The sequence below is a fragment of the Protopterus annectens genome, chromosome 16.part0 (genome assembly GCF_019279795.1).
Source record: "Protopterus annectens isolate FY-2018-M chromosome 16.part0, PAN1.0, whole genome shotgun sequence".
NCBI lineage: Eukaryota > Metazoa > Chordata > Ceratodontiformes > Protopteridae > Protopterus > Protopterus annectens.
Genome location: NC_056750.1, coordinates 696940853 through 696954364, shown reverse-complemented (window position 1 = coordinate 696954364; position 13512 = coordinate 696940853). Strand labels below are relative to the sequence as shown.

Below are 13512 nucleotides of genomic sequence, written 5' to 3'. Positions count from 1 at the left end.
CTCCAAATAGTACAATATATCATAGCAGTAGGAAACAAATAAAAACACTATATCATTACAGTATGAAAAAATATAAACATAAGTAACAAGTATAATACTTATAGTGAAAACAAAAATTGTAAACACTTTTTTTTTCTTCCTTTTCTCAGGGCAATTCTATGCTACTGTACTTGAGAGGGGAGAGTACAGAGTGTAAGTAGGATCATCTGAGAGAGAAATGAGTGGCGAGGAGGGAGCTAAGTAGGGTCATGGCAGGGGCAGGTTCTGGAATAGAGTAGATGTGGTTTTAGTTTGTTTTTAAACAGTGAGGTGTGAGAGATTGAGTGTATGTCAAGGGGAAGTTTGTTCCAGGCATGGGCTACAGAGTATTTGTAGAGTAGTTTGCCTATTGACTTATTTGGCTGGTAAATATCAAGCAACTGTTGATTAGAAGTGCGGAGGGGTCGGGATGGGGTGTAGATAGAGATGGGTCTATATCAGAACACTCAAAGTTCATTCTTTTGAATGTTCTTACATTGACCCCTAGTCAGCAAATGCTGAAAATAGCGAAACGACAGATAACCAAATTTATTCCTTGGGAAAGAATTTGGTTTTCCGTTTTTGTCATTTCGCTATTTTCAGTGCTGTGATGGAAAGTTACGGGTCGGGTTCAGGTAAGTATGTGATTGGGCGTGGGTTAGGTGAGTTAGGGTTAGGGCACGAGGGAGGTATGTGTGCGATTGTGTGGACGTGAGGGTTAGGGCGCGGGTGAGGTGATTGTGCGATAGTGACGGACGTTAGGGTTTGGGTTAAGATAAGTGGATAGTTAGTGGTGTTTGTACAGTTTAGTGTAGGGTTAGCTGTAAGATTTTGGGTGTATGTGTGTGGATTGCTGTTTGTTTGGTGTGCTTGTGTTGTGTGTATGTGTTTTGGAACAGCAAATTTTTCCCTAGGAAAAAAATTGCTGTTCTGAATGTTCGATGTTGTCGGCGTTCGCTGATTAGGGGTGGATGTAAGAACATTCGAAAGAATGAACTTTTGGTGTTCTGATATAGACCCTATAGAGACTAGGGGAGAAAGAGATGGACAGCAGGAAGGTTTATAGAGCATAGAGTGTAGCATGTGGAATTGGTAGAGATGTAGTAGTTGTGGAAGTTCCAGCCAATTGTAGAGACTTTAAGGCAATACAGTGGTGTGTGTTGTTAGGGGAGTTAGTGATGAACCTGGCTATTTTATGGAAGGATTGTTGGAGTTTGTTTAGGGTAGTAGCTTGAATATTGGTAAGAACTGGAGCAGCATAGAGAAGAGAGGGTAGTAGAAGTGCCTGACCTAGGGCGTGTCTAGCTTCAGGACTGAGGTATTTTCTGTTGCGGTATAAGAGGCCTAGCTTCTGATGGGTTTTCTTTATGCATTGTTGTATGTGTTGGTTGAATTTTAGTTCATCGTTGATGATGACCCCTAAGAGTTTAGTGTAGGTGTCAGGTAGGATAGCTGCATTGTTACAAGAATTAATGACAAAGCCAGACGTATGATGAGAAAGAGAACGGGGCAGGAAAAGTAAGAGTTTGGCTTTTTTGGGAATGAGTATCAGTAGATTTTTTGAAAGCCATTGTTCAGTGGATAGTAGAGCTTTTTGGGTTAGGGAGTGTAGGTCAGGGATGTTGTTAGCTGTAGAAATAATTGTGGAGTCATCAGTGTATTGAATGAGAGATGACTGTTTGCAAGAGGTGAAAAGATCATTCGTAAAGATGTTAGATAAAAGTCGTCCTAAGATGGAACCCTGCGGAACACCAGTAGAGATGGGAAGGAAAGGAGATGAGGAAGAGAGCTATTTGACAGATTGTTTGCGACCAGATAGATAGCTAGAGAACCAGGTGAGGGTGGAGGTGGATAAATGAAAATTGGCAAGTTTGGATAGAAGTAATGGATGGGAGACAGTATCAAAAGCTTTGGGGAGGTCAAGGAAGAGACAGGAAGTAAGTTTATTGTTGTCCAAAGATTCTGCAATAGTGTGAGTGAAGGAGAGTAGAGTAGTAGCGGTGCTGTGATAGGGGCGAAATCCATGTTTGGTAGGGGTGAGTAAGTTGTGATTGAGAAGGTGATTAAGAAGCTGTGTGTGGATACATTTTTCTAGTATCTTGGATAGTTGGAAAGGTCAGTGGAGTTACCTCCTTTATGGAGAGGGATCGTAAAGAAAGATTTCCATAGGGTAGGAACTGTAGATTCTTGAATGGATCTATTTATTAATATTGTCACTGGGTAGGGAACTGAGTCAACTGCGAGCTTGAGGAAGGTAGGAGGTAATTTGTCAGTGGAGGGAGAGCAGGGTTTTAATTTGAGTAGTAGAGATTTGATGTGACTAGTGGGAAATGGCTTAAAGGAAAATGAAGTAGTATTGGGGGGAGGTGTAGGGTCAGGCAGAGAGGCAGAGTTAGGTTGAGAGGGTAGGAGATTTTGGATGGAGAAGATAAAGTGAGAATTGTGTAGCTTATGTAGAATATAGCTAAATGTTTCTTTTAGGGTTCATCCTCCACAAGCTTGTCTGTGGCACCCTAGTAGCTCTTCACCAATCATTGTACCCCCTTAGGTTGTTTTCTAGAATAGCAGTTTGCCTAGCTTGTGATGACCCTCAATGCTACCTGCTCCTTTAGTGTCTTTAAGTGCTTAATGCAGACTATTGAAAGAGTGTGCCCAAATGAAATTTGGATTAAAGATCCTTTCCAACTGACAACCATATGCGCAGTTGCAAACACTGAGACATATCTTCCTGTAAGAATCCACTGAGATCTGGACTTTCATTAGAAAAACTATGCTTATGACCCTACATGTAGCATTCATTGCTCAAAAGTTAGCAACTATTTTACAAACACTTTTAAGCATCTTAAAAAATAAACTGGAAGTGAAGTTCTCACCATCTTCATTGTTGAACACGAGACTGTCTGCCATACTTTGAGCCAAAAAGCTGCCATCTTTCAGAAATGAACATTTAAAAAAAATTGTAGCTTGAGTGAGTCCCATGACTCGGAGCACTAGCAATTTCATGATGTCTGATTCATTATGTATACCCAGATTCACATTCCTCTGTCCCTTCATAACATTTTTAAATACATTTTCTCTGAAATGTCATGAAAAAGTGTACTTTTTTAAGTAGATGTATGAAATAGTATATCAAGTGAAAACTTGTTTAAGACTGCACACTTTTCTGTTGATGCAGATATTTTCTCTCCCACATTATTTACATCCTGATGATTTCCTTGTAACCAGTTATTCTACATAATTAAATTGCTATGTCATTATCTGTACTCTGCAAGTCAGCCTATAAATTTGTACTTTTAAAGGTGTTAAGATCTATGATTTTTCCACATCTACAAAAGATGTTTCATGACATTCTTCATTCTGAAGTACATCGAATCAATATCATCTTGCTTTATACCCTTCTGCCAGTTCTAATATAGTGGAGTTGTCTGGCAGGGGCTGGAGCTACTTTTTAACTGACAAGTTCCATCAACACTTTTACATGTGCCACATTTTTTGACAAGGTTGTGACCACCATTCACTATTTGATTCTTACCTCTTTGAAAAGACTCATATCTACCCCCCCCCTTTTGTGCCATTCAAATCACTCAGCCTGTTTGATAAGGGAAATGTTATTGAAATTATTACTAAGTTATTGCTCTGTCTGGGTCTGTCTCATGTTTTCTTTTCATGCTTATATATCTGAAGATTTTTTTACCCATTCAGATGACGCGTAACTACTCTCCAGAGTTTATAACGTTATCATGTCGGAGGAGTTCTTAGCACTTGTGATTATTACAGCTACGATGTTTGGAGTTCTGCACTCTTGCTATTGTTAGCCTTGGCAACCTGTCTAAAATTAGGGCACTGGACAGGAAAGCAAGTCATAACAATTTATCCTCATGATGGTTCATCTAAAAAATAAGAAGGCTTCATCTGGAATAGGTATACTCAGACCCAACCCTGGAGCCAAGCACAAAAGTGCAGGGGTGTATGTTAAGTGGTTAGTGAGTGGGTGATTTAGATTGTCCAGCCTGCACCATTATTAGCCTTTCACCTTTTGGTGTATATTCATCTCATCTGAGTCATGTGTGTGTTGTCACCTGATCAACTTGTGCTTACTCAAGCAAGTCTGCCATGGTGCATAAAATCCCACCTTACTGATCCTGTCAGACTCTGTCATTCCATTTGGGAGACTTCAGCAGTTATGCTGAGAATGATGAACATCAGTGGAGTAGTCTGATGTGGAGGAGTGGCTCACCTGATATGAAATCAGTAGGTGAAACTTGGCTGAACTCATGTCCTAATCGTGACTTGCCCAAAATCAACACTGTGTCTCAACACAAGGCTGTTAATAAATGTACCTGGTAACAATCTGCTTTGGCCAAAAGATTAACCAACTTTGTTGTTTTGTTGTCACAAATTTTTTATATAGCTTTTATTGATTTAGCATGCAGGTGAACTAGACCACTGGGGGTCTTAAGTCATGACGCCATTCCAAAAATTATATTAAAGAAGAAATTTCATAAATGCACAGTTAAAAATAAATAATAGGAAACACCAGACCACAGCAGATAGTATCAAATAAAACTCCAGAGTTTAATCCATGGTACAAAAATTGTGAGCGCTTTTGTAGCCAGTGCTGCTTCATCCACAAGAATTTTCTAAAAACAGTAAAAGGCTATCAGTGTTAGTTCCCAATAAACAATTAGCCTGATAGCCACTGATTTAAAGGAAAAGCACTAGATAGAGACATAATATCAACTAATAGATCAATAAAATGAATAAGAATACATAGAATGCATATGTAGAGGCTTTGTCTGAGTAGTGGCTTATTAGCCAAAACTGGTTTAATACAAATTTTATCATTTAGGCCTTTGCCCATGTTGGCACGCATCCTAATAATCCATTCAAGCTCTTTAGTCTCTACCAAATTCCTAATTGCACCACCTCTACATCCCAGCTGAACTTACCCCAAATATGGGCTCTCAAAAGAAAAAGGAGGGAAAACCATACTTTTCCAATCAAAATCAAGTTTATGAGGAAAAGAGCAGGAAGGATAACCTGCTAAGAATTCCCATTACTTATGCTAGTAATATCAGATTGCTGCAGAATATTTATCACAGGAACTGGAACATATTATGTTCTGATGACCGAGTTAAAACTTTGATAGGGACCACCCCTCAATATGCCTATAAGAACAAGAAATCCCTTAAGAGACTTTTATGTGGCCCCAGATATAAGCAAGTAATAGATATTCAGCCCATCACCTCCCATGTATGGTACGAAACCCTGTAACTACTGTCAGTATATTGACAAGAGAGGGCATTTTATACATCCAGCCACTGAAAAGACTACCTATTTCAGGCTTACAGCTGATTGTAATACTATTAATATTGTGTACCTAGCTTTTTGTACTACATGTTTTTCATTCTATGTGGGCAAGACCACAAGAAGGTTTCGTGATAGGATTAGGGAACACATATATCACATAAATAGAGGGGCAGGAACTAATGCCCTGGCTAGGTATGTTCTAGTATTAGGGGCGCCACATAATTTTCAATTCATGGTAACTGAGAAAGTTCAGCTAGGATGTAGAGGTGTTGCAATTAGGAATTTGGTAGAGACTAAAGAGATTGAATGGATTATTAGGATGAGTGCCAACATGGGCAAAGGCCTAAATGATAAAATTTGTATTAAACCGGTTTTGGTTAATAAGCCACTATGCAGATAAAGTCTCTGTATATGCATTTTTATGTATTTTTATTCATTTTAGTGATCTATTAGTTGATATTATGTCTCTAGTGCTTTTCCTTTAAATCAGTGGCTATCAGGCTAATTGTTTATTGGGAACTAACACTGATAGGCTGTTGCTGTTTTTAAAAATTCTTGTGGAGTTTATTGAGTTGTCTGATGAAGTAGCTCTGGCTATGAAAGCACTCAGCATTTTTGTACTGTGGATTAAACTTTGGAGTTTTATTTGATACTATCTGCTGTGGTCTGGTGTTTCCTATATTTTTCTGCATGTACTTTTTGTTTGGGAACCCAGTCTGCTCATAACACCTTGTATTTTTTATTTGTTAAAAATAAATAATACCAACAAAAGAGTGGTAATAGGCACAGTTTAACTTCAAAGTTAAATCATAAATTGAGACAACATATCCTTCATTCTGTCAAGAGAGGTGAAAAGTTATCAGTTAATCACCACTAGATAGTGAGTTGGGTCAGATGGTTGGAGAATCAGCTGGACAGATCCAGGAAACTTGACCCGATAGTGAGTTGACATGAGTACTTCTAGCAGCTACTGTTGTGCAGTATGATTTCAATTCCCACATCAACAGCAACTTGTCATGCTCTACAGGGGACACTGGGGGAATGGAGTCTGAATGGATCCTGTATAAGACCTCAGTAGTTAAGGGAATGGCAAGAATCTTTGGTCAAAAGGTATTTGAGGGATGTCCTGGTAGTAATTCTAGTATTCACTCTTGCATACAGACAATATGAGAGGCCATTAAGTTGAAGAAAGAAGTGTGCACTGATACAGAGGGTGTCCAGATTTGACTGATAGTTACTGACAACCAGCATCCAATCTCTGTAAAGGCCATGATTATAGCACCTCACATAATGTTTGTAGGATTTTTGTCTGTAGCCCATGTCTCAATGATTAACTCAAAAGATGTAGGCATGCCTCATGGATAGAACTTAATCTTTGAATCATAACTTAATGATTCATACAGTGATGTTTACATATCTTGTGGATGCAAACAGAGTCAGGAATTATGGTTTTGTCCATGGCCCATGTCCTAATGATTTGTACAAAAGATTGTTCATGCCTCATGTAAGTTACTATGACCAAGTATGAATTTAAGAGGAGAAAATATTCCCATGCTGGTCTAGCTGGAAACTGCAAATTCAGCACTTATACAATTTTGTAATAACATTGCAAAGTTTATTTTGAGACATGTCTTTAAGCTGCAGGATAAAGTAAGACAATTCTGACATATGGAACACTGCAAAACTGATTCAATGTTAGGCCATCGATAAACTAAGTTAAGAAAAAATTCAGCTTTATTCTTTGCAGGGAATGCTACATTGGTCTTTTCAAGCTGCTTACTATCTGAATGACTGCGATACTACAGAGACAGACAAAAACCCAAGTAAGAAAATAAGATGGAAAGTATGAACATTAAATTGTATAGATACAAAACCTGGTCATGTGAGGATATGTATGTAAGAAACTTTATCAGACAGACATATTATGTTGAATTGTGAGCCTGTATATGTATTTCATAACAAACATAAGGTGAAGGTTATGGATGTAATAGAAACTGTCAAAGCAGAAAATGTAGCTTATAGTACTAAACGTTGCTGATGTGGTACTGGAAGACAAAACCTTTAAAATTCAAATTCTTGTGCTTCTTGCATTGAAACAGGAAGGTATGTTTTTTATAAATGTTTCTATATCTCTTTATATACATCTATATATCTATAGCTACTGAGTGTGTATTTTTATTGCCAGCAACACAAAAGTCTTACACTGTACATAACACTGCTCATGGCTTTCTTTATTTTTTTCTTCCCGTTTCTGTTTTAGCTGAAGTCTGCAGGTGCACACGTCTTTGAGGAGACCTTTGCAGATGTTCAAGCTGTCGGAACACTTGATTTATCAGATAATGGTAGGTCTGACAAGATTTTTGTCTGGATGGTGACAGTCATTGTGCAAAAATGAAAGTAATCTCTAGCCTCCTGTCTAGCATGAATTGACAGAGGGTTACCCATTTATATAATCAACTGTGCTAAGTTATTGCCATGTAGCAGTGAAATAAAAAGGCACATCTCATGCCCATCACTGTCTCCCTTGCCATAAGTGCTGTGTCATTGTAAGTTGTTCAGTCACATCCCTTAATTCATTCTCCATACAACCTGCTGTAAGGGCTTTTGGTTCCACACTATTTGCAATCTACCTGACAATATTTATTTCACTACTATGTAAATACTCTTCATTAGGCTGAACATTTGAAATCAGTATATCATCTGGATTGAGGTGGATATTGTACTATGGCACAAATCACCTGGTTGTCTTTTTCTTAAGTTGTTTGTCTTTCGGCTTTTTCCCAGTTAGGGGTCGCCACAGCGGAACTCCGGTCCGCTAATGATTGGCAGTTGTTTTTTTTTTTTTTTATGGTGTCGAGTTGCCAGCCCGACGCCCAACCTTCAACGAAGGCATGCCCATTCAACGCATGTCTTTCTAACGCCCACTCGACCATGGGGAGGACATGCAGACTCCACACAGAAGGCTCTCCCAACCCAAGCCAAGAATCGAACGGGAGAACCTCTTGCTGTGAGGCAACAATGCTACCGCTGCACCACTGCAGAAGTGTTTTCAAAATAAATCTTAGCTGTCTCCAGAGCATGGAGTTTGGCTTGACTGCTGCTTCTAGAAATTCGCATGGCATAAATCTTGCAGTATTCTTTCCTTGACAGCATATGGAAGTAAATCTCAGCAGGAAAACTCAGAGATAATGTCTGTAATGTGTCTGCTCTCAGGGGACAACATGTATGGCTCTCACTATACTGTTTAGTTGTAAAGCCTGTTGCCTCCCTTTGGCATTAGAAGTCCATGGGATCTCCAAGGAGTTCCTCTATTTCTGATGTCAGGAAGAATTTCCTTGTTCTCATGTTACAATCCTAGGAAGTCTGGTCTTGTAGCTACTAGTAAAACTGGCTTTACCATTTCTTCTTTTTTCCTCTTGTATTTTCCAGTTTTCCAGTAATATGGGCACACAGTGCTATGTCAACATTGTGAATCAACCACTGTGGTATATTAATTCTTAATACTGCAAGTCTCTGGGCTGTTCTGGAAAATGTGATACCTTTTTTCTTGTCGGGAAAATGTTTTCCTGTTTCTCTGAATCAAAAACTTTAAAACTGCATCTTATCTTGGGTCATGTGTCCCAATAATCATAATCTCTACTGTGTTATTCCTTAGAAACACTAGATTACTTTTCTATGCAATGCTTCATAATAATCAAACAAATACTTAAAAGAGACGTACATGCTTTGGGTGGATATGCATGCTTTGAAAGTTTGCTTTCTTTCTGAATTTCCTAGATGTCAGTAGAGTTTTCATCCTGTTTTTAATGGCCTTGTAAATAAATTGATCAGAGTACTACCAAAGGCAATTAAGTAGGAGAGAAACTGGTTAAATGATATACTTCAGAGAAACATAATAAATGTGGTTATTTTCAAGAAGGGTAGAGTGATCAGTAAGTGGTATATAGGAAGAATATTCTTACAAATGGAAATTATGAAAGGATGCTTTTGGCATACCTGCAGAGTTAAAGAAAGTCTGGTACTTAAGTTGCATTAAAGAGAAATGCAAAATGACAGGTTGTACATATTTCTCCTGAAGATTAATTTAGCAGTTTTGTACTAAGTGAAGTGAATCAACTAAAGCATGAGACGGTGTGTGTGTATGAACCCACCAATACCTTAAATGAACTTCCTTTGTCAGTGTAGAATTCCAGTCAGTAATCATCTTACCTTTCTCAACACTACACACCTGCAAACAAAATAAGTATATGAGATTCCCATTCTGGAAAGTATGTGGCCGGCAACTCATTGAAAGCCTGCAGTGGTTAATGACAGGTAGTGTTGATGTTTTGTGCACATAGCTAAGAATCTGAACAGTCTAGACACTTTATATTCTGAACTGACCACAGTTAATTTATCAGATTTGTAATTCGCCAGTTTTGTGGATTTTAAATCATATGAGGTCGTCTTTTCTAATGATCCAAAGGTGACAAACTACAGAGAGTAGAGGAAGAAAGTAACAAGAACTAGGGAGGTAATAGGATGCTAAGGAGGGAGTTATTTGCCAAAAGAGGGGAAAGGTGGTGCTTCAAAATAAACGATTCTTGTCCATTCCGTTTGAGTGATGTGTCATTTTCTGCAGATGACTGCCATGAAGATATGTGGCAGAACCCAATCCAGATGAAGTGATACAGACGTACAATGTCTACGGCAAAACTGACAAAAGGTGTGCTACAGTCTCAACACATAAGTAGATGAAAGACAGGCCTTACAGTGAGCAAACCATAAATGTCACATCTCAAGACTGCAGATGTTACCTGTAAGGAAATTTATTTTTTGAGAAAGGTTGTTAGTCTATAAGAATCATACACTTCCACTCTGACTCATCGACTTACATGTTGGCAAGGTTACAGCTTGGCAAAAATAACAGTTTTCAATCTCACCCCCCCAAAAAAAATAAAAATATAAAAATAAAGCATGTCTTTCATTCCTCAACCAAGTCCACTGTTGCGCATACCTGAAGAAGGGAGAAAAACTCACAGATATTTTCTTTGGGAAGCAGAGATCAAGGAATTCAACATCACCAGGTTGTCAGCAGCTTGGTCATAGTTTGACAAGGTGTAAGGAAACCAGGTCATATTGTTCATCTAGAAAGCTAGTGTATGAGGGAGATGAGAAAATGTGCAATTATGCACAAAAAGTAGTGGAATATTCTCCCAGTTTGTATGCTTATAGTAAAATCTATAATTATACTTTATATGGCATAAGGTACTCACAGAGGTAATATAAAGAGCGGACAGAGACAGAATCTGGAATTGTAAACAAGGTGACCTTTGAAGTGAGGAAACAGAAGAATGAGCTCACAAAATGTACCAAGCTGTTCAGGTCTTATTTTGTGATCCACGCTTTGTTTTTTTCTCCTTTTCTTACTTCCATTCTTTGGTAGTATGGAAGTAGAAAATTTATTTTCTCTATTGGATTGCCAACCTTTCTCACGTCTTTGTTTTTATTTTGCCACATTTTTGAGAACTCTTTCGCAAATCACTTAACCAGACACTGCTCTTGGTCTGAGTCTGATAAAGGGCCATGGAGATGAGTGCTCTACTCCAGAAAACAAATACAAATAAAATCAATAAATAAAATAAAATATTACATAAGCCAGATGAGCACTATACCAAACCAAATAAAATAATGCAAATACTCTATTTCTGAAAGGTAGTTAATGACACTCAAAAATTACTTTATTGTCCAAAGCATACCCAAGTAATAGAAAATACATTTTAATACCTTAGTACAGTTCCTTTTATAGGACACCAGACCAATATGCAACAGTAGAAAGGGGCTAGGATCCTGAGAATGACAGAATGGAAACCTCCTCATATCTTTACCATACAACTGCTGCTCCCCCTTAGCAATTGTTACACCTAATGTAATTATACTGTACGTGTATGCATGCATGTATGTATGCATTTATATAAGTATATATGTGTCTTTATGTGTGCATGTGCATGCATAGTGTTTGTACATTTATTTATTTGAATTTGTCTCATCAAAGGAGAGAATATTACAGAAGAATAAGGCAAACTGACAGTTACAAAACAATTCATTCAAAATGTGACATTTAAAAGCATAAAAGTTGACATTATACAAACATATGCATAGAGTTATGTACAGCTTAGTCATTCTACTCCAAACTACATACACAGTTATGTACAGCAGAGTTATACAGAATTTTCAGTGAGCCAAAAATTAAAGGGTTAAAGTTGCGAGACTGGGGGGGGGGGGGCAGATACAGGATAAAGAAGTACACTGTCTAATTCAGTACATCAATTAAGATGTGACATTGGCATTTAGGAGCCATTTCTTTGTGGTGTAAAAAATGTTTGGTTAAGGGGATGCTTATTTAAGATGGGATGGGATAGATTCCCAAAGTTTATGGCCCAGTAGATCAGTGACTTGTAAACTGAAGTCTAGTTTAAGGGGCCTACAATGTAGATGCTGAAAGTCTAGGTTTGTAAGATAGTAATTCTCTTAATTTGGCTGCTACTGATGAGAAAGTTTGGTTCTGTAGGAGTTTGAATAGTTGTGAGTAATGCAGAAGTTCTGCTATTTGACTGGTAGTTAGGGCAGCTGGACAAATATCCAGCAGTCTCGACATTTGTTTGGTCAACACCATTTGGTAAACTGAAGCAGATGAGTGACAGGTGTGTGTGACTGACAATTCCTGGGATGGGGAACATGCCCTTTCCCAGGGACTGTGCAGTCTTTTAGTTAGTATGTATAATTAGATGTGGTTATGGGGGTACAGCTCACCACATGCCCTATGTTTGGTTTAATATGCTCAGAGCAACTAAGACAAAACTTAAATATGCAACCAGGCAGTTAGAATAAAATGTAAATGTCAGTTCTACATGAATTTACTAAAAACACAATAAAATTAAATGCTTTCATCAGATATAATGCTGACTTCCTCAGAAATCCCCAGAGCATACACAACATATTGATTCTGGTTGATGATGTTGCTGATCATGTGATAAGCAGATATATATGTATATATATATATATATATATATATATATATATAGTTATTTATTTATTTATTTTCAGTTTGATTATCGGGGAAGACCACTGGGCCGAGAAGTGCCCATTTTCAGTGGAGGCCCGGGGAGAAAAGCTCCAATAGCAATACAATACTATGAAGGTTACAAAATACAATAAAGGTTACATAATGTAGAGGTAAAATACAAGAGTGAGATTCATACATTCAGGAAATTGCAAAATACATCATAGGACAGTATAAAACAGGCACTTTTTTTGGGGGGGGGGGGGCTCTTCAGATGTTTACAATATTTACATATTTACAAACATGGAGTTAATTAAAGTCTGCTCTATATATATATATATATATATATATATATATATATATATCAATATATCAATATGCACAAAAGGGTGGAACACTGATGCAGTAGTTTGCACTGCTACCACACAGCTCTAGGCTCTAAAGTTTGATTCTTAGCTGTTGTGCCTTCTGTGGGAGCTGCCTGTCTTTCTTTTGTGAATGTGGGTTTTTTAGTGGGAGCTCTAGTTTTATTCTTATATCCCAAAGACATGCAAAAGTTGGACTGGCATTCATCCAGTTTTCTCATAAGTATGTGCTTGTGTTGTGATAGTGAGTGCTTGCATCCCATGATGGATTGGTGTCCCACTCAGGATTAATTCCTGCCCCCTATCCTTAGAGACTGCAAGATTAGCTCCAGCTCTCCCACTGCCCTAAACTGCATTAAGCAGTTAACAGGAGAATGAATCTTCAATGAATATGTTTATGCTTAGTGCCTGGCCAGTCACTGCTGTCTCCCAGTTTCCACACATTTCTTTCCTTTCATCACTTCTCTGTAATCCCATCACACAGCTTACTTATTTAACAGTAACCTCTTCAGTCTATGGGTTGTAGAGATTATAAGGGTTCTGTCCTTTTCAATTGCTGGAGAAAAGGGGATTTCTATGTTTGTTTTTACCTTTCTGTTAAAATTTATGTAGTGTTTCAGGCTTTCTCTGACTGCTCAAACTTTCATATGTAGTCTGAGCCTTAGCAAAGTCCTGTTAGTGTACACATAGCTGGCCTTAGGCATAGGCCAAGGCGCCGCTCTAGCAGGGGCACTTTTCCAGTATTTATTTGCTGTAAGTAGACCAGAATGGAGGCAC

At 38.1% G+C, this 13512-nt stretch overlaps 1 protein-coding gene across 1 annotated transcript in view; it reads left to right on the top strand.

The window, feature by feature from the left end:
- The window catches only part of CARMIL3 (capping protein regulator and myosin 1 linker 3), a 3552770-nt gene that overhangs the window by 2845554 nt on the left and 693704 nt on the right, over window positions 1-13512 (top strand). Inside the window, exon 18 of the mRNA XM_044058175.1 lies at window positions 7589-7670. Coding sequence (XP_043914110.1) covers window positions 7589-7670 — 82 coding nt within the window. The remainder of the gene's footprint in view (window positions 1-7588; window positions 7671-13512) is intronic.